This window comes from Neolamprologus multifasciatus, chromosome 11, assembly GCF_963576455.1.
Source record: "Neolamprologus multifasciatus chromosome 11, fNeoMul1.2, whole genome shotgun sequence".
Classification (NCBI taxonomy): Eukaryota; Metazoa; Chordata; class Actinopteri; order Cichliformes; family Cichlidae; genus Neolamprologus; species Neolamprologus multifasciatus.
This window is the reverse complement of record NC_140449.1, coordinates 4851534-4875015: the sequence shown is the minus strand read 5'-3', so window position 1 is coordinate 4875015 and position 23482 is coordinate 4851534. Positions and strand designations below refer to the sequence as shown.

The following is a 23482-nucleotide window of genomic DNA, read 5'->3' as shown; positions in this document are numbered from 1 at the left end:
CATGGATCAATCCCATGAACCCTCAACTGGCAAGCATATATGAACCGAGCAGGACATAGTGTGTACCATTTCTACAATTCTGTGACACAGAAATGGAAGGTCAGCATCGTGGAAGAGGGGTGAGGATGCGGGGGGGACAAAACAGGGGAAGAGGGAATTCCTAATTAAATTAGGGCAACACTTGTTGACCATGTTGTCAATCACGGCCTCACAATGGATGAAGCTGGTCGGAGGGTGTTGGAAGAACCACTGTGAATTTAATCATTTAAACATTTTGTAGGGAGAACAGGTATGTATAGTATAGTATTGGACAGTAATCCAACATCTCGTAATATCTCATGTTTAGTGTACATTATTGTAATTTTACTGTAATCTGCACCACAACGGATTGAAAGACAACCTCGCAGAGGTAGAAGAGGGCCCTTTTTTACTCCGCATTTGTGCAGGGGTAGCCATTTGTGCAATGGTGATTGCAAACAATGCAATAAAGTTGAAAGAAATTCAAAGCGCTGTAATTAATATACTTTGATGATGCGGGTTTCAATCTGGCCAAAGGCAGAAGGCGTGGAAGAAATCGCATTGGACAGAGAGCAACCACTGATGTCCCAAGCCGGCGCGGAGGGAATGTTACAATGTGTGCAACCATCTCAGACAATGGCATTCTCACCCATATTCCCCTTCTTGGCCCATACAATACACAACATCTCCTGACTTTTTTAGACACTCTTTACAGGGACATAGTCCCTGAGAATGAGAGGGGTGGAGGCCAACTCAACAAGTATGTTGTTGTGTGGGATAATGTCAGTTTTCACTACTCGCATCTGGTCAGACAGTGGTTTGCAGCACATGACAGAATGCTGGTTCAATATCTCCCTCCCTACTCCCCATTCCTTAATCCGATAGAGGAGTTTTTCTCTGCCTGGAAGTGGAAGTTTTATGACTGGCATTCACATGTGCAAATGGCCCTGCTAGCAGCCATGGATGCAGCATGTGACAACATCACAGCAGAGTCATGGAGAGTGTGGAGCATTTTCTTGAGCATTTTCAGGTAGTGTCACCAAGTTCTGACCTTTTCTTGCATTGGAAAACACTGAGAGAATATTGTACACTGTCATAATGAAAACATGACAAGCCATTTGACTATCTTGTTCATAAAGATGGTGTCACGTCACGACTTCTCATTTTGATGACACTGGCAGTTTCATTGACATGAATACTTGCTTTTGAGGAATGGATTATCAATTTTGAGCAAGTGACCTGCTTTTGCAGGTTTTGCAGTTTGCACCAATTGTTTTGAGAAATACACTAAGTGCTGTGCAAATGTTAATAGTGATGTGAGAAACGCAGCAAAGCGTCTGTAAATGGCGTAATTACCTCCTCAACATGTTTTGGAGTTCTCCAGAGGCCTGGTAATGAACTAATCATTTGATTAAGGAATGACATACTATAAGAGTGAATTTTTCAGGAGTGAATAAATGACTAATGGCTAAAGAAACAGTATTTGTATATGTCTCTCGTATTATTAACATTCATAAAATAACATTTTGTATTTCTCATAAAATAAAAGACGTATTCGTAATATTGCATTGTCCAGCTTTTACTACATGACACACATACATACACACTCACAGTGCTGCCTAAGTTTATGTGAACATAAACACTGGCAAAAGAGATGGAAACAGCCAAATAACCATGAGATAATGCAAAAATAGATAGACAGACTTGAGGTGCAGATCAATAAATGTGCCACAAGTTTCAAAACCTTATGAAATAAAGATAAAGGCACAGTAAAAATATCAAAACACACTTTTCTATAGCTGGAATGTTTTTGATGAGGTCATGTGATCATACCATAAAACATCACACACTAGTCCTCTTAATCTGGGACACTTCATTCAGGTATGCGATGAATAACTTGGTTCCTTCAATATAATTGTACCTAGGAGAGAGAGAAAAAATATGGTGGGCAGAGTTAAAGGTCCTGTTTGTTGTGTTGCAAATTTCCAAGTTTCATTAACATAAATATAATAAATTCACATACACTATTATTTGCAGCAATAGATGGCTACATTACACCTTCTTAGAAGTCCCCAAAGCATTGTTCCACTTTTCTGCTGCCAGCAGCTTGTAAGACTTACAAAGCCCACTGGAAACAGACCAGTATGTCTTTATATCTGCTGCTTAAGTTTCACAGCATCCACCTTATAATCGGAGAAGTCTGCTTTTAACCATCTTTTCTGATTTCTCTAGAATCTGCCCATTTACCCTTGTTGTCTTATGCTGGATTCCAACAAATCTGCCCCTAAAATTTGTCTACTTGGGTCTGCTTAATGTTTCAGTGTTAAAATAATTTCCTGTGTCCAGGTCCTGTATGGTGTCTCTATGGTAGTTATTTTTCAGTTGTGGATGGTTCTAACAGACTGCAAAGCTTTCTCCCTCAAGCTTTTCTCTTAAATATTGTGTTAAACACTCAGAAAGACTCAGTACAAGCTAATTTCTTTAAATATTCCTGTGAAATGAATAAAACTGCAGGAGTGTACAGACAGTACAGTCTAACCTGCTCATTTTCTCATTCTGAGAGTGCAGACCATCATCAAAGCCTCCGATGGGCATCATGATGATACTTTTTCCCGTCACATCTTGGAAGGTCCTGGCAATTGGGATGGTTCCACCCTCACGGATTAGATCAGCATCCGTGTTGAAAACTAAAGGTAGAGCAAAGGCAGAATATTTTCTGCTAGTAAAGTGGACATGAACACAAAGTGGGAACTATTCTGGCATGTTTGAATGACTAATTGTGAAAATTGAAAGACTAACTTGTTTTCTTTACATTGTCTCACATTTTTTTTATATTTCTATAATACTAAACAATTAAGGACAGGTGAAAACATACACTGTTTCTTTGGTAACCTTTCAAAACTCCTGCAGGATATACATGCAACAAAGCACACTACAAAGGAATGAAGCTATAATAATAATAAAAGGATACAAAAGTTAAAACTTAGCCCATATCTTAAGGCTGTGTCAAAACCACTGAAAATGCATTTCTTGTGTTTCTACTAAACTAAGAGCTCCAGGTTTTGTATTTTACTGGTGTAAAATACTGGTGGCCTTATAGTGCTACCCCTCAGCCTCCTAGTAGATACACCCATGGTATCAATTTCTAAATCCTAAGTCACCTAGGTCCTACGTTGTTGCATTCGCAAGATTTTCGAAAACATGACCTCTGACGTTGCCCTTGAGATCAAGGTCACTGGGATTTGATCTCATCGAAGATTTTTTAGTACATACACCTATATCATGTCAGTTTCTAACTCCTGTCGCCTAGTTCTCTGTCATACAACAGACGCTACAATACTTTGTGTATATACTAGTGCTGTCAGTGTTAGTCTCGTTAAAATGTCGTTAATGTCATAACTGCATTAATGCGGCATATGTCCGTTAGCGAGTTAACGCGGCTCGCCCCGTGCGAGGGGCTGCACAGCGCTAACGGATTAACAGGCTAACTGCGCTAACACGCTGTGCAGCCCTTGCACGGGGCGATCTACGTTAACTCACTAACGGAGATTTGCCGTGTTAATGCGGTTATGGCGTTAACATCATTTTAACGAGATTTTCGCTGACAGCACTAGTTTAAACAATAACTATAAACACCAAGAATCATTTTCAAATACGATGAAAAAGCAGATGACTGCTCCTCCCTGAGACTGGTTCTGGAAGTTTCATCCTATTAAAAAAAGTTTTCGTTAATACTCTAGAGCCTTTGCCTTGAGGAGACTGTTATATAAGGGAAACTGAAGACTGCCATCCAAAACACCAATGTGATCATAATCATAACTAAGAAACCGTTGTTATTATTACTACTAGTTTCACTAGGTTTAGGATGTACTCCTGTCAAAACAGAGTGGCCTTATGCCAACAAAAGTCATTTATAACTGCTGTGGGACAGGGAAAATCAGTATCAACACAATGTCCCAATGCTTTATCGTTTCATTAAAGTCTATTCAAATGACCGAAAAATGAAAAAAATTGCCTAGTAATGTTAACATATGAAAATGAAGATTATTTGGGTAAAAACTGTCAGTAATTGACAGTTACTGACAGTAACTGTCAATCAAGAGTTTGACTTCCAATCAAGACTGTCTTCCAGTCAAGAGTTTGACTGACTCTTGATTGGAAGTTACAGTAGTTTTTCTGAAAGATGACTTTTTACTACAGATATGTGTGACATTATAGATATGTGTGACATGTGTGTGCAAAACTGGCCAGTTTTGGTGAAATTTTATCTGCAGCTTATCAAACCCGAGACCCGACATTCTGATAGCAACATCACCGGTGATTAAAGTAAGGTGAACGGTCAATACCTCTCTTAACAGCAACCTTTCCAGCCTCGTAGAGTGGATGGTGAGTGTCAGCCAGCCAAGGTTTGGCTCCTATCACCATTGTGACTTTGAGCTTGTTGGGACTCTTTCTTTTGGCAAACACAGAGTGAAGGTAGTCTGTTACCTGAAGAAGAGCACAACAAGAAAACAGCAGAAACAGTTTACAAAAAGTAAATGCAACAGAACAGAGCATGTACATACTTTTCATGTATTTTACCTGTTTCTTGACCATAGCAGGGTCCATGTCAGGAACTTGCCTAATTGAAAACTTAGCAGTAACCTTAGCAGGGATGACAGTCTTAGTCCCAGGGTCTGAAAAGGCCCCCTCAATACCGTGGATGGAGACTGTGGGGTAGCGCCACATGTGAGCCAACAAGTCCACCTTTGGGAGAGGGATATAATTCTTTATTTTCCACTAAATATTTTACTTATATATGGTCAATGAAAACAACACTCATTTTAAGGAGTTTTATCCTGTAAAGATCTCACAAGATTGTAAGCGTTGATCTCCTATGACCAAGCACTTTCATGGAGAGAAGCAAATAGATGAACTATTTTTTCAGGATCATCCTAGTTCTGGTAATGTTTTACGTAAGAAATAAAGCCATATGAGAGACTTGTTTAAACAGTAGTTAAAAAGGTTCTTCACAGTAGCATTGGAAGCAAGGGTAATGACAATCTAAATTCTGGATTGTACTCACCTGCTCTTAATGGTCTTCTGATACCAAGGATGCCTTACATTACCTTATTGCTGTACATGAGTTGGTTGACACCAATCTTATTCTTGTAGTTGTCCATGTCAAACTGGATATCCTGGTACATTTTCCATTCTTCATCAGAGAGGGGAGCTACAGCCTCTCTGATCCCAGGAATCAGGATCTTTCCACTGGGGCTGATCAGTGTGTCTAATGAAGTAATAATAGGATGATGCTATTGTTAATGGAACTAAACTTAGATTTTCCAAAGATAAGACTGGACTGGTTTATTGCAAATACTTATTTGATGCTTTGCTCAAGGACTTCAGTAGGGAAGATTCTTTCAACGCTGTAAGGACTAAAAAAGAATCTCTATTATGATTACTGATTACTGTATATGACATTTGAAAATGTAACAAAATTCTCCCACTCCCAAATCAGCGAACACTTTTAACATTTTTCAACCAAATCTTAGATTTTATTTATATTTGGTTTACTTCTCATCTTTGATACTGACTTAGGCCTCACAGGGTTAAATACGTACTGATGAGACCCGATCCTCCTGATGCTGGAGTCCCACTGATTATTACGCATGCCTCTTATGCCTGATCCAAGAGAATGTAGCTTACTGAATGTTTTTATTAAATTTAATGTCAGCTGGAGTTGTCAACAAGGAAGTCTTGCATTGTTGAAAAGACACAGGACAAAGATGATAAATATATTGTTAGATGTGACTGGACACCAGCACTGCTTATTGTCACCTGACTTTTGTCAGTTTGACAAAACATGAATTTGCTTGTGAATGTGCTAAATACAATCTAATGAACAAAATTAATGAGTGCATGATAACTGAAATGAAATAAGAGCATTTTCTTACTATTAAAATCCCCATCTTCTTCAATTTAAAATAGCCAACTTAGAGCCAGAGGTTAAAAAATACATGTTTGTAATTACTAAAGTAAACTTAAACTTCAAACTTCACTGAGATTTAAAGTTGCAGAAGCCCTATGACAGGCCTTGGCTGCAGTAGGCAACCAAGGCCTATCATAGGGCTACAAAGATTTATCAAACTGTAAATAAAAAACTCTCGTTGCAATTCTTTTGCTCTGATGCTTCATTTAATCCACGACTGTGGATTAAATGAAGCTCAGTTCTCACCATGTAAGCAGTTTAATGTAGAGTCGGAGTCTATGACTACACAGACAGGAATGCTGTGGCCCACTTAAAAAACAGACGCCCAATCTTAAAGCTTCAGTCTAATCAAAATGCAAGCGAATGCGACAGTCTTCCCTGATGTTTTATTTTTTTTTAAAAAACATAAACAGCGCTGGCTAATCACATGTAAAGTGTTAAGGCCAGTGTGTGACTGGGACACAAACTTAATACAAGAGCAATAAATGAAGGTCACAGAAATGACTAGTATCACAAACTAATCACCTCCTGTTAACAATTTTAATTCATGTTTTATATAAATAATTACATTTAAAAATAAAAAAATATAGAACTGTACATACTTTTATGCTTTAATTTAAAACTTCTGTTATGGCTACGGCCCACATGCAGTACCTACATAACCCACAAGGGGACACCTTCACTTTAGAAATCTCTGATCTACACCATCAGAACGTCTGTTTGTATGCAACAGAAAATTTCCCAGAGGAGCGCAAACCTCAAAGAATGCTGATATGCAACCACCGCTCTCTCTCACATACACACAGACACACATTGTAGCTTGTACAAAATTGCATGCCATGAACTAGGGATGCACCAATACCGATACTGGTATCGGGTATCGGGGCCGATACTGTAAAATGTGTGTGTACTCATACTCGTAAAAGTTAACCGATACCATGAACCGATACTAACTTATTTCATTAGTCAGAGGGTGGCATGTCATTTCTGTTGTAGTTTTTTAGATTGGCCACTAGGGGGACATCTCGCTAAACAGGCACAGGGTTAGGGGAGTGAGACTGGTGGCTCCAGATAAAAAAGAGAAACTGGAGGCTGCTGTAGCTAGGCTAAGCAAAATGTCAGCAGTGTGGACCGGAACAGCCAACTTTAACTCAGGTTTTGGAAAAGCGATGAAAAATGTCAAGAGAAAATCCATCCTCGCTCTGGATGACCAGCCAATGCCGGCTGTGGAAAACATAGGATTGCACTGTCTTCTCAGCATACTCGAGCCGCGATATGAAATTCCCAACTGCCCATACATCAGGGAGATAATGGTGCCAAAACTTTCTGAAGAGGTAAAGACAAGCAGTGTGTGCGTGATGTCAGTCCTTGGTTTAACGGCACAGTGGACTGATGATCCACGGGCAAATAAGGAGTTCGTCAATGCCAAATACTTTGGTTATTTTGTTTGTTTGTTTACAATATCGACACTCTGCAATAATTTAAAAGTTTATTTTATTCTCAAACCTAATTTGTATTTATTTTATTAAACAGAAGTGTTTATTTATTATTCTGAAAGCTCGAGTTAGTGCCAATAGTTCAGTGGTATTTTGTTAAATTACAATGTGGACACTCTGCAATAATTTAACAGAAGTGCTTATTTTTCACTTGAAATTTTTTTGTGGTCATTTTTATTAAGATTTTATTTTTTATCGGCAGAGAATAAAATAAAACCTGTCTTCCAATTCATTGCATTTGTGTGTGTGGTAGAAGTATCGGTTTTTGTACTCCGTATCGGCAAGTACTCAGATCCAAGTATCGGTATTGTATCAGTTTGTAAAAATTGTTATCGTTGCATCCCTACCATGAACACACACTAACTCAATCTTCTGTCTCCAGGAGATCTGGTACTGTCAGAACTGTTTTTGCCTAATGCTGATATAGCACAGCCTTCCAAGAACACATTCTTTTGTTTTGGCCTTTTTCGGCTTCATAGATAGATCAGTGAAGAAACAACAGGAAAGCGGGGGTAGAGAGAGAAGGGGGGAGACATGTGGCAAAGGGCCGCACTTCGGACTCAAACCTGGGCTGGCCGCTCTCAGCCATGTAGCATGTGGGCGCCTGCTCAACGCACTGAGCTAAAACGGCACCCTAAGAAGACAATCTTTCTGGAAATGTGGTCTCATTTCACATTTCTGGCTGGAATAGTGGGATTCCTTATCACAGTGAGTTCAAAATGTTTGAAAGGACCAAGGGTTAACCTTATCACCACTGGGTTCATATAAACCCTGCTGAACAAAATCAATGAAACAGCAACTTGTCAGCAACAGACAGAACGCTTGATTAGCAATCTCTGTGTTATCTGAAGGTAGGAAAACGATTTCTTGTTGCAGAGAGCTCCTCCAGTTACCATTTGTAGTTATTGCTTCCAGGGTACTGGAAATGCAATGTTGAGAGTACTGGGTATATTTTCTGATAACAATTTAGCTTCTACAATTTCTTTAAGTCTATGTATTGATGCATGCTCAATCATTTAGGTAAGTAAATCCTAAAAAAAATGGTTGATTCTGTTAATTTTCAGTGAGGGAAACTTTTTGTCACTCATCCAACTGACTTCTGCAGCTGACTGCAGGTTTCCCCGCCATATAACAGTACATTTGCATGATAACTGAAACTAGTCCACTCAATGAACAATGGGCTGTTAGATAGGTTCCTTGATTATTTAAGTCTAATGTAATAAAACAGGGTGCTTGACTGGATGTTAGCTTGGGCGGGGGCGGGGGGGGGGGGGGGTGAAGAGATAACTGGTACTCTGCTGATGAACCAAGAATACTTTTAAAACAACAGTTTTAAAAGGATGAGAAGCAACTCTCGCTGGAACACAGAAAAAGTAAGTAGATTTTATCCAGTAGCCAGTAGCCAGTAAGTATATACCCTTACTGGCCACTTCATTAGGTAAATCTTGCTAGTTGGACCCACTTTTGCCTCCAGATTTGCTTTAATTCTTCATGAATTTCCTGAGATTTTGGGCTGTATTGACATGATGGCATTTCACAGTGTTGTGAATCTTCCACATCCCAAAAAGGTGCTCTATTGGATTGTGATTTAGTGAATTTGGAGGCCATTTGAGTAAAATTCAGTTATTATAATGTTCATGACACCAGTGTGAGATGATGTGAGCTTATGACATGGTGCATTATGCAGCCGGAAGCAGAAGAAGGGTACAGAAGATCAGCATTTAAAGGGCAGTATCTACTGAAATACTGTATTGTTGATAACAGGCAGGATTAAGAATCATTTAATGTTGTTAATGCCAAATTCTGACACTTCCATCAATGTCACAGAAGAAATTAAGATTCATCAGAACTGGCAACGTTTTTCCAATTTTCTTTGGTTGAAGAGTGGCACCCAGTTCTGCTGCTGTAACCCATCTGCTTCAAGGTCTGATGTGTTGGACATTCAGAGAAGCTCTTCATACATTTGACTGAATTATGCGGTTCATGAACAAAGGCTGCTCGCTTACACGCATTCAAATATGAGACTCACCGAGAATTCCAATGAGGTCGGTCATTGGTTCAATCACAGTCCCTCCATAAACACCAGAATGCAAGTCCTGCTTCGGTCCTTCAACCTGCAAACATGGCAGCACAAATCAAAGGCTGGAGGGTGACTCTTTGAATAAAGGATAGATGGATGGATGCTTCTTAATACACCACCTCAGCAAAGAAGTAGCAGTTGCCTCTGGTGCCATAGGTGAGGGCGGGGCGTCTGCTGAGCCAGCCACAGTCTGATATGATGATGTAATCCACTTCTGAGAAGAAGGTGTCTCGCTGGGCCATGATCATGGCATCCAGGCCGTTAGAGCCCGTCTCCTCCATGCCCTCTATGACAAACTTCACATTCACTGGCAGATCCTGGTGAATGGGGGGAACAGCTCCATGATGTTTGGTAGGAAGCAAACAAACAGGCTTTCTGGGCAGAAAATTATTGTTTCCATGAAAACCTAAATTGTCTTTTTGACATTGTGAGTCATTAGCTTTGTTTGAATCAGTCTTCTCAGCGTCCACACCAACGCATTTCTCCTTCCACAGTGCACTCAGCATGTGGCTGAGGCCTTCTGATGTGTGCATATAGCGCCATATTTTTTAACATGACAACAAAGCAGCATGGATGGCAGGAACAGACTGCTCTAGTGACTCCACACAACTAGCACTGACACGGAAAGTTAGTCTGCCTTAGACTTGGCTCTGCTGTCTCACTAGCCTGAGGGTACGCACTTTGTTCCCCATATATCTGCTGAGTACTTCACTCAGCTTAAAAAAGTCTGCTACAGCAATAGAAGTTATCTCTTGAATCTAGCCTGCCGAAGGCATCTCTCTCTGTTCCCACTCTTTGCATTTTAAATGTTTCCATTCAGCTGGGACATGAAAGCCTATCTAACAATATGGTGAACTCAGTCTCTTACCATACTGAGAGCCTGGTAAGCCTCCACAGCATGGATCCAGGCTAAAACTGGGGCCTTGTTGTCTGATGCTCCTCGTCCATACAGATTGCCTAAAAGTATAAAAAAAATTCAATATCACTGTATTTATTAGTGATGTAGATAAAACTTTTGCATTCTATTTTTCATCCTATTTTTTTTAAATGTATCTACATGCATCCATGAAGCCTCATATGAAAAAAGCATCACCTTCCAAATCATTTTGACTCTTTACATAAAACCCCAAAAGTTGATTCTGTTCATCTGGACATTGCATTTTCAGTGGGAGAAGAGTTTCGTAAGCCATCCAAGTGACTTCTTCAGTCTCAGCTCAAGGTTTCCCCAAGAAACTCAACTGCTCATTGTTCACCAGTGGTGCTAGTTTCAGCCATTGTGCAAAAGTACTGTTTATAAGGTTGGAGAAAGCTGCAGTCAGTTAAGACTGAAGAAGTCACTTGGATGAGTGACAAAACGTTTTTCCCACTGAAAACGCTACATCTAGATGAACAGTCCCAAAGGTGCCCTACGGGTTGATATACTCTACATAGCTTGGTTGTGATGAGTAGTTATTACCCTCCCGACTCACCTCACCAATCCGAGTCATGGTCTGAGTAACCCTCATCACTCAAGCCACTCATATGTGGACTATACTCAGGCCAAGTTCTTTGCACTACTTCAACTTTGCACTCCAATGTGTGTCTTTCTCTTGTTTTGTGTATATTCCTCTAGTTTGTATATATTTCTCTTAACTGCATATATTTATCCTGTTTGTTATTTATTCCTGCTGTCTTACTATTTGTATGTTATCCCTACACAGTTGGCATGGAGCACCCATAATTTCCTTGTACATGCTTCTCTTATGCTTTTTTGGCTGCACCATTTCATCACATGAGAATATTCTAGCTGTTTAGTGTGTAGAAAGTTGGAAATAGCTTTCTATTAAAATCTGGTATCAGAAATAGACTGGGAAAATTTTTTTTGGTATGATCAGTGATGGGAATATCGGCATTACTAACGGCGTTACTTTTATCAGTAATGAGCAGTGTTGGGACTAACGCATTATTAAGTAACGCGTTACAGTAACTACGTTATTATTGTGGTAACGAGCACGGTAACTAGTTATTATGCCAAAATCAGGAACGCGTTAATCGTTACTGGGATTTAGATAGGGTCGTTATTTGTTACTTCGTGTGGTAGCTGTCGCGGAGCTTCCACAGATTCTGTAACATTAGCAAGTGGTGGAGGCCAGCAGGTGGATGAGGGAAAGGGGGTGGCCGCTGGTCCGAGTGTCAGGTGAACTGAACTTCAGGTAAGAAGTTGTGACCTGCAGTCTATCTGGGTCAGATATAAACCAAGTTTAGGTGGAGTTTATTTTTGTTATACTGACTTTTTTGTACTGGGTACTAGCTAGCATGACGGAGTTTCTATACAGCTGGGTGGGTGCTATGATGTTACTGATGTTGAACTTTATTTTGTTCATACAGTTAATTATTAGAGTTACCAACCATCCCGTAAAAAACGGAATTGTCTCGTATTCAGAGAAAATGTTATGCGTTTCGTATTGAGGTGAAAAGGAACACAGTTTGTCCCGTACTTCAGCCACAATGAAAAAGACACAAAGCTGGAGATATTCTGTTTCTTTACCCTGCAGCTGCCTCTTCTTCTCTCATTCTCTCTCCCTCCCTCTCCTGTTTCTACTTCAATCATGAAACTGATCAATGATCAGCTGATCATTGATCAGCTTTCTGTCGCAAGTCCCATCTCTCTCGTTTGTTTATCGCCCACTTTGCGCCAGAAAGAAGAAACCAGTGGAGGTCGCGTTAAACAACAGCAGCACGTTTAAGCTTGATTAGCTGTTGTTAGAATTTATTTAATATTAATTTCTACTATCAGCTGATGTTTGCTGGAGCCACAGCTGCAAAAAAGCTGCTGGTCATGATGTCGGTTTGGTTATCTGGTGAGAGGGAAACATGAAGATGAAACCAGGAGATGTCCTTACTGAATCATCAGAGCTGAACAGGTGATGGAGAAACAGGTTTACCTTTTGGGTGACATGAATGAGTTGAAGGGAAGTTATGAACTGTTTCTGAGAGACAAATAACACCAGGATCCTTTTTTTACGCTCACAGCTGGTAACTGTGCAGGGGTGGGTCTAGCAAAGTTTTGCCAGCGGGGCCAGGTAGGACATTAACAGGAAGAGGGGGGCACAAAGAAATACTTTTCTTTCTTATTCTCATTTAAAATATCTAGCTTTTAAAAAATAATTATCTGAATCTTACAACAAAACGATTGATAGATTGATGCATATATACCATCAAAACTGTGTACATCACTGTCAGCGTTTGTTTTCATTCAAAGGCTTTATGATTTTTCCTATAATGGTGGGCTAGTCTAGTCAAAATGCCCGGGCCGATTTTTTGTCCCAGTCCAGCCCTGTATGCAGCTCATCTGCAGTCTGGTGTTACCTACATCTTCCTATTCGGAAGGCAGAATTTCCGAGTTCGGAGTACAATCAAAAGCATCACGACTGCAGTTTTTGTGTTGGATGTAAAAAGCGCACATGACGCTGTGACGTTGGCTAGAATCATGGCAGCAGTCAACAACGGTCCAGGCGTGGGATTCCTCTCGTGGAAATATGCACACTATTTTTTCCTTTCTATTGGTAGGTGGCACAGTGCACTTGTGGCAAGTAAGCAAGCTAGAAGACTGGCAATCTTGCTGGGTGTCCAGTTATGGAAGCACAAGAGAATTCTAAGTAAAACCAAAGTTACTTTCCCTAGTAACTAGTTACTTTGAAAGTAACAAGTAACTTGAAGTAACTGAGTTACTTTTGATAGAAGTAACTAGTAATGTAACTAAGTTACTAATTTAAAGTAACTTACCCAACACTGGTAACGAGTAATCTAACTAATTACTATTCCTATCGTTATAACGCCATTATGGTTACTAACAAGAAAATCGGTGCGGTCACGTTACTATTTTTCAACAAACAGACGGTTGAAGCTGTGTTCAGCTTACTGCACCTTATATCAGTTGCACGGAAGTCGCTGTAAGTAATCTGAGCGCTACAGCTTTAAGCAGCTGCGCGCGCTCCCGCGGACGGCAATCATGATCACTTTCTGGCACAACACCTGGAGCTAATGGGGCTGTCACTACCCGATCCGTACCGGAAACCTGATCGGTACCACGCATGTGTGAAAGGTGTCTACTTCCGGTCGAAGCATTTTACGACTGGAAGTAGAGTACAGAGTATCTGTTAAGATGTTAAGAACAATAAGTATCTCTTAAATTGTTTGCAGTAATGAAGCATTTCAATATAATGTAGACAAAAACGAAAAATAAAAAGATAGTTACGGATCAGGACTCCCCGATCCTTACTGCACATGTGCAAAGTCGGACCGTACAAATCAGGTCTACCCGATCCGTACCACACATGTGCAGATGTTTTCTTCTTCTTCTGTTTCGTTTAATGGCAGTTTACTCCCCAGGCTACGAGGATACCACCACCTGCTGACTGAGCGAATGAACCATATTGTAAAATGAACTACCGTCGTTACAAATGCGTGTTAAATTTGATTTAGTGATAGTCGAGTGTGTTTATGCTTGTCTGTGTGGAAAGGATTGTTGGAATAGTGATGATGATGTCCGCTATCACTGTCAATTGTCAGTAAACACTTAATCTGGCTGATGAATTTTCACGTGACATATTACTAAGTCAATATTATTAAGTCTGTAATTAGGCGCCATTCTTCTTATTTTACATCGCTGTTGTTCAATCAGGGGACGCTGTCTGTTGAGGAGAAAAGCTTGAATTTGTTTGTAAATGGATTATCCATTCTTTAAATGTCCGTGCAATCGAAAAGCAAGCAGAGCTGTTTAGAAATGCTAGGAGCTAACTGGGCGCTAACCGTGTCACTCAAAGACATTAACTTTGAGTGACACGGTAGAAGTTTGATACCATCATGGGGAGGCTCGCGGCTCTCCAACGGGAGATCGAGAGACCAGTGTCCGAGTGTTAAAGAACAGCTTTGAAAATTCTCCTGAGCTGCTCGCATAAAAGAAAATCAACAAAATCGACATCATAATGCAGATACCACCACGGCGCCAGCTGCAGGCCCAAGGCTGAAGCCGGACTAACACTCTCTGATAACGACTGTGTGATGACTATTCTCCCCATCCCATGCATGGCCACCTGGATTGGATGGAGGACTGTTTACTTAGCCTGATAGGGCGAAGGACACTGTCTCAGCTGAACTATGGACACGCACACACATACACTTACACTGATAAGCACTCACTCATCCCCCCTCCCTTTCCAAATGCCTTCGATGCTTGTTTCCTGCGAGGGAACACAGCGGGTCTGTGTGCCGCGCTGGAATGGTAGCGCTGTGCAGGGCGGCTACTGTGTTCGCTTCGTATTACTCCTTAACGTCTACGGACAGCGATAGCAAGCACTTTCTGCTTATGACCAAAAAATAAAAAAACAAAACAAAAAAACCCTGTTTGTGTTGGTGGAAAAATGCACCATGTTGGCCAATCAAAAATGATATGGCAACATGATATTTTTTAGGAGTGATGGCAAGAGAGCGAAAAAGAGCAGAAAAAGAGAGAGAGCGAGTTTTGAGATGTGAGACATTTGTGACATTTAGCGTGTTTGCAGTGTGTAGTTAATGTGTTGTCTTGTGTAGTTAGTGTGTAGTGTTGTGGATAGTTTTGTGTTGTGTGTCAGAACAATGAGGTGACTGCTGTCTCCAGGTAGAAAACAGGAGTGATACACCTGCTGCTGTCAGACCTGCAGGTATCAGGCTGTGATGTTCTCCTTTATAGTGGACAGAAATTATTTTTTTTGGAGTGGCACAAATAATTTGTGTGGCATCTTATTGAATGCAGAATGCCTGATTGTTGAAATGGTTATTTAAAAAAGGGTAAAAGGTAAATGGCTGCAAATAACTTTGTTGTTTGTAAAACTTGTTCATATGATTTTAAAATTGACAATTTATATTTAAAGTTATGAAATCTGATTCAATAAACATGTTTGTGGTTGTTACAGTAAAAAAAAACAACTTTCTACTCGGATTTTATGTTTTTTGTCTGATTTTAGATCAATTGTGTTAATACAGTATGTCAAAATGAAAACATAACTGTAAATTCAGACACGTGAGGTTGTGCTGAAAAGAATGATACTAAACAAGGCAAAGTAAGTAGTTTTTAAAGGTAAAATGTAGAGGGAAAATCCAAAGAAGTCAAAAATGGCCAATTATACCCTAGACCCCAGAGGGTTAAACATTTTTTTTAAGTAACGCAATAGTTACTTTTCAAGTAATTAATTACTTTTAGAATATTGTAACTCAGTTACTAACTGAGTTACTTTTTTGAAGAAGTAACTAGTAATTATAATTAATTACTTTTTCAAAGTAACTTGCCCAACACATTATAATTGTATTTGTGTACCTGTCATTTAAACACGCTATTCTCCATCCAGCCGCTATAGGGCGCATTGTGCGCAGTGGTATCGAGTAGCGTTTTGGGGCACAGAGGAAGAATAAACCTTCCTGTTGTGAAACTGACATCAGCTCAACATGTGTCCCTTTTTCTATTCTTTATTACAGGTTAGTAAATGCATTTAAATGAATGTATACTGCAGACCTTACAAACAGAGGATGTTGTTTATGTGGGTAATGAGCGCAACTCGCTAAAGAAATGGGTTCGTTTTGAGTTGTGACTGAATCATGGGTTAAGGCTGCAGGTTAAATAATGCTAATGCTAGCGGACCTGGCTGACGTGGAATAGTGTGTGTGTGTGGGGAAGCTAATCTAACCTCTGAGAGACTGCTGGACCCTGAACAATTAATGTATTATGCTCTCTGTTCAATGGGTTTTATACAGTGTTTTATTTTTCTGGTTAATGTTGTGTTTAGAAGAAACATTTTGTGGTTTAATACCAAAGACAATTATAAGGAAACTTATGGATCAATAGTGACTGCATAGTAGTAGTGAACGCTGTTAAAGGAGCATTGCACTCTATATATTTTGCAGGTTGTATAACAACAGTAAATGTGTTTGTTGTATGTCAAAGACATTTTTTTTGTAAAGAGTAAAATAGCTATATATAAAAAATGGAAGTTACATTGTCAGTACAGTGGAAATACATTTCACATAAATAATTTAGTGCTGAAACGAGAATTAAAATGTTTAAAAATGAGTTCATTTATGATGTTTGTAAATGTAGTTAAAAATGAAGTACACTATTGTACTTTGTTTATCTTTGTAAAACAAATGTGTTTATTGTGGATGTGATATTGTCAATGGATTTAAGCAACATTTTGTTTATGCTTTGTCAAAGTTGTGCTGAGAGATTAATACAGTCTCTAGCTCAGGAAACTGTGGCCATGTACTGTAAATTGGACTGAAGCATAAGGCCATTTCTTTGCAGTTAGTGTGGTGATACCTGAAGCTCTTGTGAAGAATAAACCTTCCTTTAACGAAACTGACATCAGCTCCCTTTTTCTATTCTTTATCACAGCACCACACATTGTTGAACAGGAAACCAGTTGCCCCTCTGGTCATCATCTTAGGAAGGCAACAAGTGCAGCATTTGTACTTCACCAAAGGTTTACTGTCACGGTTCTGGGCCAGTTTGACCCAGTATTTTGAGTGGTTATGTTTTGGTGTGTTTTTGCATTATGGATTGTTTTCTTATTCTCTTGTAGTGATGATGATGATTATTGGAGTTCCATGTTTCTGTTTATTCGTGTTTAAGGATTTGTTGTCTCATGTATTGTTTGAGTTCCATGTGTTATATTCTGTCTGCCTCTCAGTCTGCGTCCTTGTTTAGTGGTTTCTTGTTTCCTGTTTTATCGTGAAGGTCTGTGTCTCAGGTGAATGTGTTCAGTTCTGCTGTGTATGCCCTTACTCAGTGTCGCGTCGTACCCTCAAAATAAGCCTGTGTGTTTTTGGTCTCTGCATTCACTTTTTGTCATTTTGTGTCTCTGCGTTCACTTCATGTTTTGTTTTCATGCCAGCAATAAAGCTGAGGTTTTGAGTTGCATTCTGTTTTCGAGTCCTGCATTTGGATCCACATATCCACCTGCCCGCACACAGAGCCCTGACATTTACCCAGACATGTTCCTCCTTTTTAGAATCAAATGAAATTTGTGAGTTTGGATAGCATTCCTTTGTATTTTTAATTAGCTTAAAGGCTCTTACCATTGATCTCAGTCAGGTTGTATGGATCTGTTGCCCAGCCGTCCTCCAGTTTTGCTGGCTGGACATCCACGTGGCCGTAGATGCACACTGTGTGTTTGCTGGAGTCATTACCAAACTGAGCCGTCACCACTTTAGGCAACTCTAATGTCTGGCCATCAGGAAGCTGCACATACAACAGAACAGTCGAGATCAGCACACAATTTCTTTTCCATCAATCTATCAATCATTTTGATTTTAAAGTGTGTTCAAAACGCTTGCAATAGTATTCAGCTGGTCTATGTCTCTCTCACATATCAATGGAATTTCAAGAATGCACTGTGTAAGACTATAAAAGGGATACTCCTCCAGCAGGCCAGAAGATCTGCTTTTCTGGAGGCATTGTAGTACAGTAACAGTTCACACTGGGTGGCACCTAATTAATGGTTAATGGTGAAAAGCTAGGCCCTCTAGTATGGCCTCTCTCTCTCTCTCTCTCTCACTCTCTCTCTCTCTCACACACTCTCTCTCTCTCACACACACACACAGTGTGTTTAATGAGTGTGGAAAGCGGCTTTGTTGTGGCCCAGTCAGTAATAAGAAGGCAAAGCTAGACCTGAGCCCTCTCCTGCTTATTTTGAAGTTTGCCAATGAGCTAACCTCTGTGAGAAATCCACCACATTTACCAGCCAATTAGACTGACAATTAGATACAAAGCTCCAATATCAACAAGCACTTCTAAAGAGTAGGGAGGGGTAATATTGCAAAGATAGGTGGTTCTTTCACTGACTTCTTGTTCTCCGATATCCACCAGCTGTACAGTCCCCCCCATCAGCCGGAGTTTCTGAGCCACAGTCTCCATCATACGGTGCAGCTCTGGTCTCTTTTGGACATTGCTGGAGTCGCTTTCGATTGCAACCCAGTCCCTCAGCATCTGAAACACACAACCAAGATCCAAAACATCATCACTGGACTTGATCTAATCCACCTGCCACTGAGTTTTATGTTATTTAATACTCCTGCCCTCAACTAGTGTCCAGTTTGCAAAATGTGCACTTGATTCTAAAGACATATTTTATTTGCAACACTGACATTCAGAAATAGTCAGTTGCTATATTGCCACTTTTTGACTTTGGCCACCAACACTCATTCATAAGACATTACATATTACATATTTCCCTGTGGAAAATCACTGTGTTCAATGTGTAAAAAAAACACACAAAAAGTGTGAAATACTGTTGATGGTTTATTCAAGTCTTCTGCAATGTCTTGGAATAAGTTGAATGTGAGAGTTGGCTAATTTCTTCTTCAAACTTGCTTTGTGCTTCAGCGGATGTATTCGTGGATACCAATGGATAGTAAAACTTTTAAAAGTACTATTCATGATATTTGGAGATTACTCTACCCCATTTTTTCCTAACTCCTGAGCCTTTATTTGATGTTTTTGTTTTAAATTTTGTCAAAATTTTGACAAAAATACATTTTAATGTCTTAGTTGGAATAACTGCTTTCATATTCAAGTAGTCAGAGTATTATTATTTTTCTCAACAACAGCTGATATTGTACAGGTAAAAGTTGTGGTTGTTACTTCAGAGTCAGCACCTCACCTTACTGTCTTTCCGTGTTGATGCTGAGTAAAGAAAGTGATCCAGAATCATTACAGTGTACTTTTGACCTCAGCCCCGACAATCTTCAAGGAGTCACACTTATATCACATGCAGATTCTTTTGTAGTTTGTGATTATATACAGCACGCTTAGGTGCAAATTAGCCTTACTTTTATTTTTTATTTGGTGTCTAATTCTAATGGCCTATCTATTGGTATTAAATTATATTCTTTCTTCTTGTCTAATAATGGTCTAGAGTGAAATATGGAACTATAAGTATGCTCTATTGAGATCAATGGGAGAATTTTGTAACAACATAGATTGCTTTTCACGATTGTTATTATTAGTTATGCTAATTATTACATTTGATTGGAGACTGTGTACATGCAGTTTGTAAGTCCTAGTCTCAACTGAAATTAAGTTAGTTGAAATAATCCATGTAGCTGCCAAATATGCATATAAACACCCAGCACACCCCTGCGGGCGGTTTATCCTTCAAGCTCGGGTCCTCTACCAGAGGCCTGGGAGCTTTTATTTATATATATATATATATTAGGGGTGCAACGATACTCGTATCGATATCGAACCGTTCGATACAGTGCTTTCGGTTCGGTACGCATATGTATCGAACGATACAACATTTTTAATTTATTTTATCAACTTTCCTTCTGATGATGCTGTCTGTGTTGAGCGCTCAGTGGATCTGCGCTCGACAGTGCAGCCTAGGCGGAGTAGTCGAACACAGATTCACTGAGCGCAGGGCAAGCTAGCGAGACAGAAGCTAGGCTAGTTGCAACATGGCAAATTGAACCTCCCCCACCCTCATTCAGATCTGGCGTTTGGAACTATTTTGGTTTTCATGTGATGTATGACCCTGAAGGTAAGCCTGTCATGGACAAAAGTAAAACAGTATGTTGGATGTGCCAGCAATGCTCAATTGGTGGGAACTAGTGTGTTAGCGCAGTTAGCTCGTTAATGTGTTGACGTCTTCCAGCCCCACTCATGAGGTGATCCGCGGTAGCTCGTTAACGGAGATTTGCCGTGTTGTGACGTTAATGTCATTTCAGATTTACGCTGACAGCACTAGTGGGAACACAACCAATATGACTGCACATTTACTCCGACATCATCCTAGTGCAAAGACAAGTGGAAGCAGAGAAAAACAACAAGCAGCATGCTACAAACTTTACCCGAGTCATTTAGACAGCCGTTAGCACACGATTCTCCTTATGGGGACCTGATATGTTTAATATGCTGCTGAGAATATAGCCCAGAAGAAGCGTATAGTATAGCTTTTATTTTGGAAAGAGACATTTCTCCATAATAAACTCTCTTTTCCAAAGATGAGTGATTCCTCAATCAGATACAGGGCTCGCAAAATCGCTAGCCCGACGGGGCTTTTTTCCAGTCGGGCTACCAAAATCTATCTCTGCCCTGCCCGTCGGCCTATCCTAGGAAGGAAAAATATATGTCAATGCTTTTGCATTCTTTTGGAAATGTAGCTGGGTAATTATGTCATTGGCATCGGCCACTGTCAATATGTGACATACTGAAATCGCGTTTGAATTTGCGCTTGTTTTTTGCTTTCACTTTGCAATCGCGTGAACTGTGTATAGAGAGCGACAGTACTGATTGGTGAGTGATGATAATTTGCGCACCAATTCCTCTGACATCGTCTTATCAATCGTTAGCTTACTATGCAAACATGACAAGTGAAATCTCCCGCAGCTTAAACATGTGAGAGGTTGATCGCGCAGAGAATCGCTGAGCGTTATGTTAGTGCGTGTGTAAAAGCAGCAGGATATATATTTTAGTTCTGCTGAGCCAAATAAGACAGGTCAGCGTGAAGAAGTGACAGCCAAAGAAAAGCTTACCACAAAACGGAAAAGTTATGACAAATCAGACTATAAGGAAAAAAGAAAGTGCAGCTTTATGGTTTCATGGACAAAAGAATTTCTGTGGCTGCAATATGACGAGCTAAATAACCAGGGCTGCACATAAGTGGTCCGCAGGTGCGCATTCGCTGTCAAAATAAAAACCCGCACAAGATAAGAAGTTGCAACGCGTGTTTGCGTACATAAGATTTTCAGGAGGACAGACATTTGTTTAGAACTCTTAAAGATGTCGAAGAAGCTCCTTTAAGCAGTTACTGTGATGTTCCTCCACCTCCAAAGAAATGTCAGAAGGAGTCCGAACCACAAAAGAAGCGCGTATTCTCTGAAAAGTGGTTGCAGGAGGTGAGCTGGCTTCAAACAAATGATGAACGCACAGAGATGTGGTGCAGAATGTGCCGTGAAAATTTAATAAATGACAAATTAATAAAAAGGCATGAACATTTTTTTTGTATCGAAAAAATATCGAACCGTGACACCAAAGTATCGAACCGAACCGAACCGTGAATTTTGTGTATCGTTGCACCCCTAATATATATATATATATATATATATATATATATAGAGAGAGAGAGAGAGAGAGAGAGAGAGAGAGAGAGAGAGAGTCAGTTCAGCCGATTGGTGGTGTTTTTTTGTTGTTGTTTTTCTTTAATAAAAATAATTACATTATGGTTTGAAGATAATATTGATACATTTATGCATTTGCATGAACTGGAGATGGAGGCCATTTTTTGGCCAAGGTCTTTAAGGTTGTCAAACTGTATGACACACTGACAGACAGAAGCCACACTGCAAGACCAACAAATGGACTGTGACAGGCACACACATACAACATTCTCCTCATAAAAACACTTAGCTGATCTAATTGAATCCCTCTCTGAGCTTACCGCTGCTAGCGGAATGAGTGTGATTGTTTTACACTTGAGTTTGCTGAGTATCTCGGCAAGCTGATTGTTATACAGTACTTTTATTTTTTACTGATTATTGCAGTATATAGGCTGCAATATTCATTTTAGTTTCAGTCTGTGTATTTTTGTAGATACCATACGAAATGACAATAAATAAACTTGACAGAATAATTTAATAAAACCAAAACTCATATATTTTGAATCTGTGTAGGGATAGGATTAGGGCTGGCACTAGGGTCATTATTGATGATGATTGAGATTTTGTTTGACTCACAAGCTCAGATATTAAAGTAAATTGTCTAAACCCAATACACCTAACGGCATAGATTACAACAGTTCTAGCATTCAGAGTTCAGAGCTGCTAGAGTAAGGAGCAGATATTTGTACCTCCACATATTCGTCCTGGTGGCTGTCAACATACTGCGCTAGCTCCGTGTACTGGAAAGCATGGGCAGCAGAAATGAGCAGCAGGATGGAAGGCAGGACTTGAGGGTTCATCTGTTACAAGAGTCAGAAACAAAATCAGCAAAACCACACACACAAAAAGATTATTACTTTATTACACTAGATGTGTGTACTCCGAAAGCTCCCACAGCCAAAACACAACAGATTAAAACTTTCCTATTTTAAATTTTTGTCACATTTTTGTTAATCTCCCCATCAGTTTAGAATATAAGCTGAATGGGAGGACTGTATCCTGAAATCATGCATGTTTTAATTTAGTTTGATATAAAATTCACCTACAAGCGTTCTGAAAGTTACTGTCCGCTAACTTGTGTCTTACCTTTTCTCTGCTGGAAATGTGTAAGATAGTTTCCTCAGGCTCGCAGACTGTGGTCCTGTGCTGTTGACTTGATTTTTATACACCCACCCTTCTTATCACACTCCTACCGAGCCACAGGGTCAAGCAGTGAAATATTTGTTGACATAAAGCCAGGACAGCTGACAAAGTGATTTTTTTTGCTGAAAAGTGCAGGAATTACACTCTGATCTATTGATTTGACTCCAAGTATGTGTACCTGTGGGCGAAGAGTGGAGCTTAGGAATGCAGGGTCAGCGGGAACAAAGGAGCATGTGAAAGGCCAGTTGTTTGTGTTTTGGAATCTCCAAGCAAACCCAGCCGTGAAGACAAAAACAGCTCAGCAAAGCTTTTGTTGTTCCATATTAGCCTGGTGTCCCACTGTGGTTAACTTAATGTCAGCCATTTCTACCTGACATTATTAACCTAAGCTGGGATTGTCTGAACATATTTAATCCCGTCACCACCTCCTGTTCATTGGATAAATTGTCCTTGCTCACAACATCCTGTTTCTTTTTGTGTGTCTCAGTGTGAGACAGGAAAAGAGACTCAGGAGTTGTCACACTGACATAAAAATGTACGGGGGGGGGGGGGGGGGGGGGGGGTCAAGAAAGCCAAAGACAGCTGCCAACTTCTCAGTTCTTACTT

General features: G+C 39.9%; 1 protein-coding gene and 1 long non-coding RNA gene across 2 annotated transcripts; one reads left to right on the top strand and one right to left on the bottom strand.

Annotated features, from left to right (window-relative positions):
* Positions 1-1579: 1579 nt before the first annotated feature.
* cndp1 (carnosine dipeptidase 1) lies at positions 1580-23244 on the bottom strand. The gene is made up of 12 exons (XM_085178412.1): positions 22820-23244; positions 22423-22533; positions 18420-18563; positions 17654-17816; positions 10434-10522; positions 9685-9882; positions 9515-9599; positions 5127-5287; positions 4600-4764; positions 4365-4506; positions 2558-2705; positions 1580-1939 (listed from the first exon to the last, which is right to left on the bottom strand). The coding sequence occupies exons 2-12, from the start codon at positions 22531-22533 to the stop codon at positions 1861-1863; spliced, it is 1485 nt and encodes a 494-aa protein (XP_085034538.1). The 5' UTR covers positions 22820-23244; the 3' UTR covers positions 1580-1860.
* Positions 14880-15604, top strand: LOC146507651 (uncharacterized). The gene is made up of 2 exons (XR_014876992.1): positions 14880-15203; positions 15247-15604. It is a non-coding gene; the product is annotated as an uncharacterized LOC146507651 (long non-coding RNA).
* Positions 23245-23482: the final 238 nt, after the last annotated feature.

Coding starts and splice junctions, on each gene's coding strand:
- cndp1 (XM_085178412.1), bottom strand. CDS start 22,533: ATGAACCCTCAAGTCCTGCCTTCCATCCTGCTGCTCATTTCTGCTGCC. Junction 9,883..10,433: donor CTTACCAGGCTCTCAGTATG/GTAAGAGACTGA, acceptor CCCATTCACCAG/GATCTGCCAGTGAATGTGAA. Junction 9,600..9,684: donor ACTGCTACTTCTTTGCTGAG/GTGGTGTATTAA, acceptor CCATGTTTGCAG/GTTGAAGGACCGAAGCAGGA.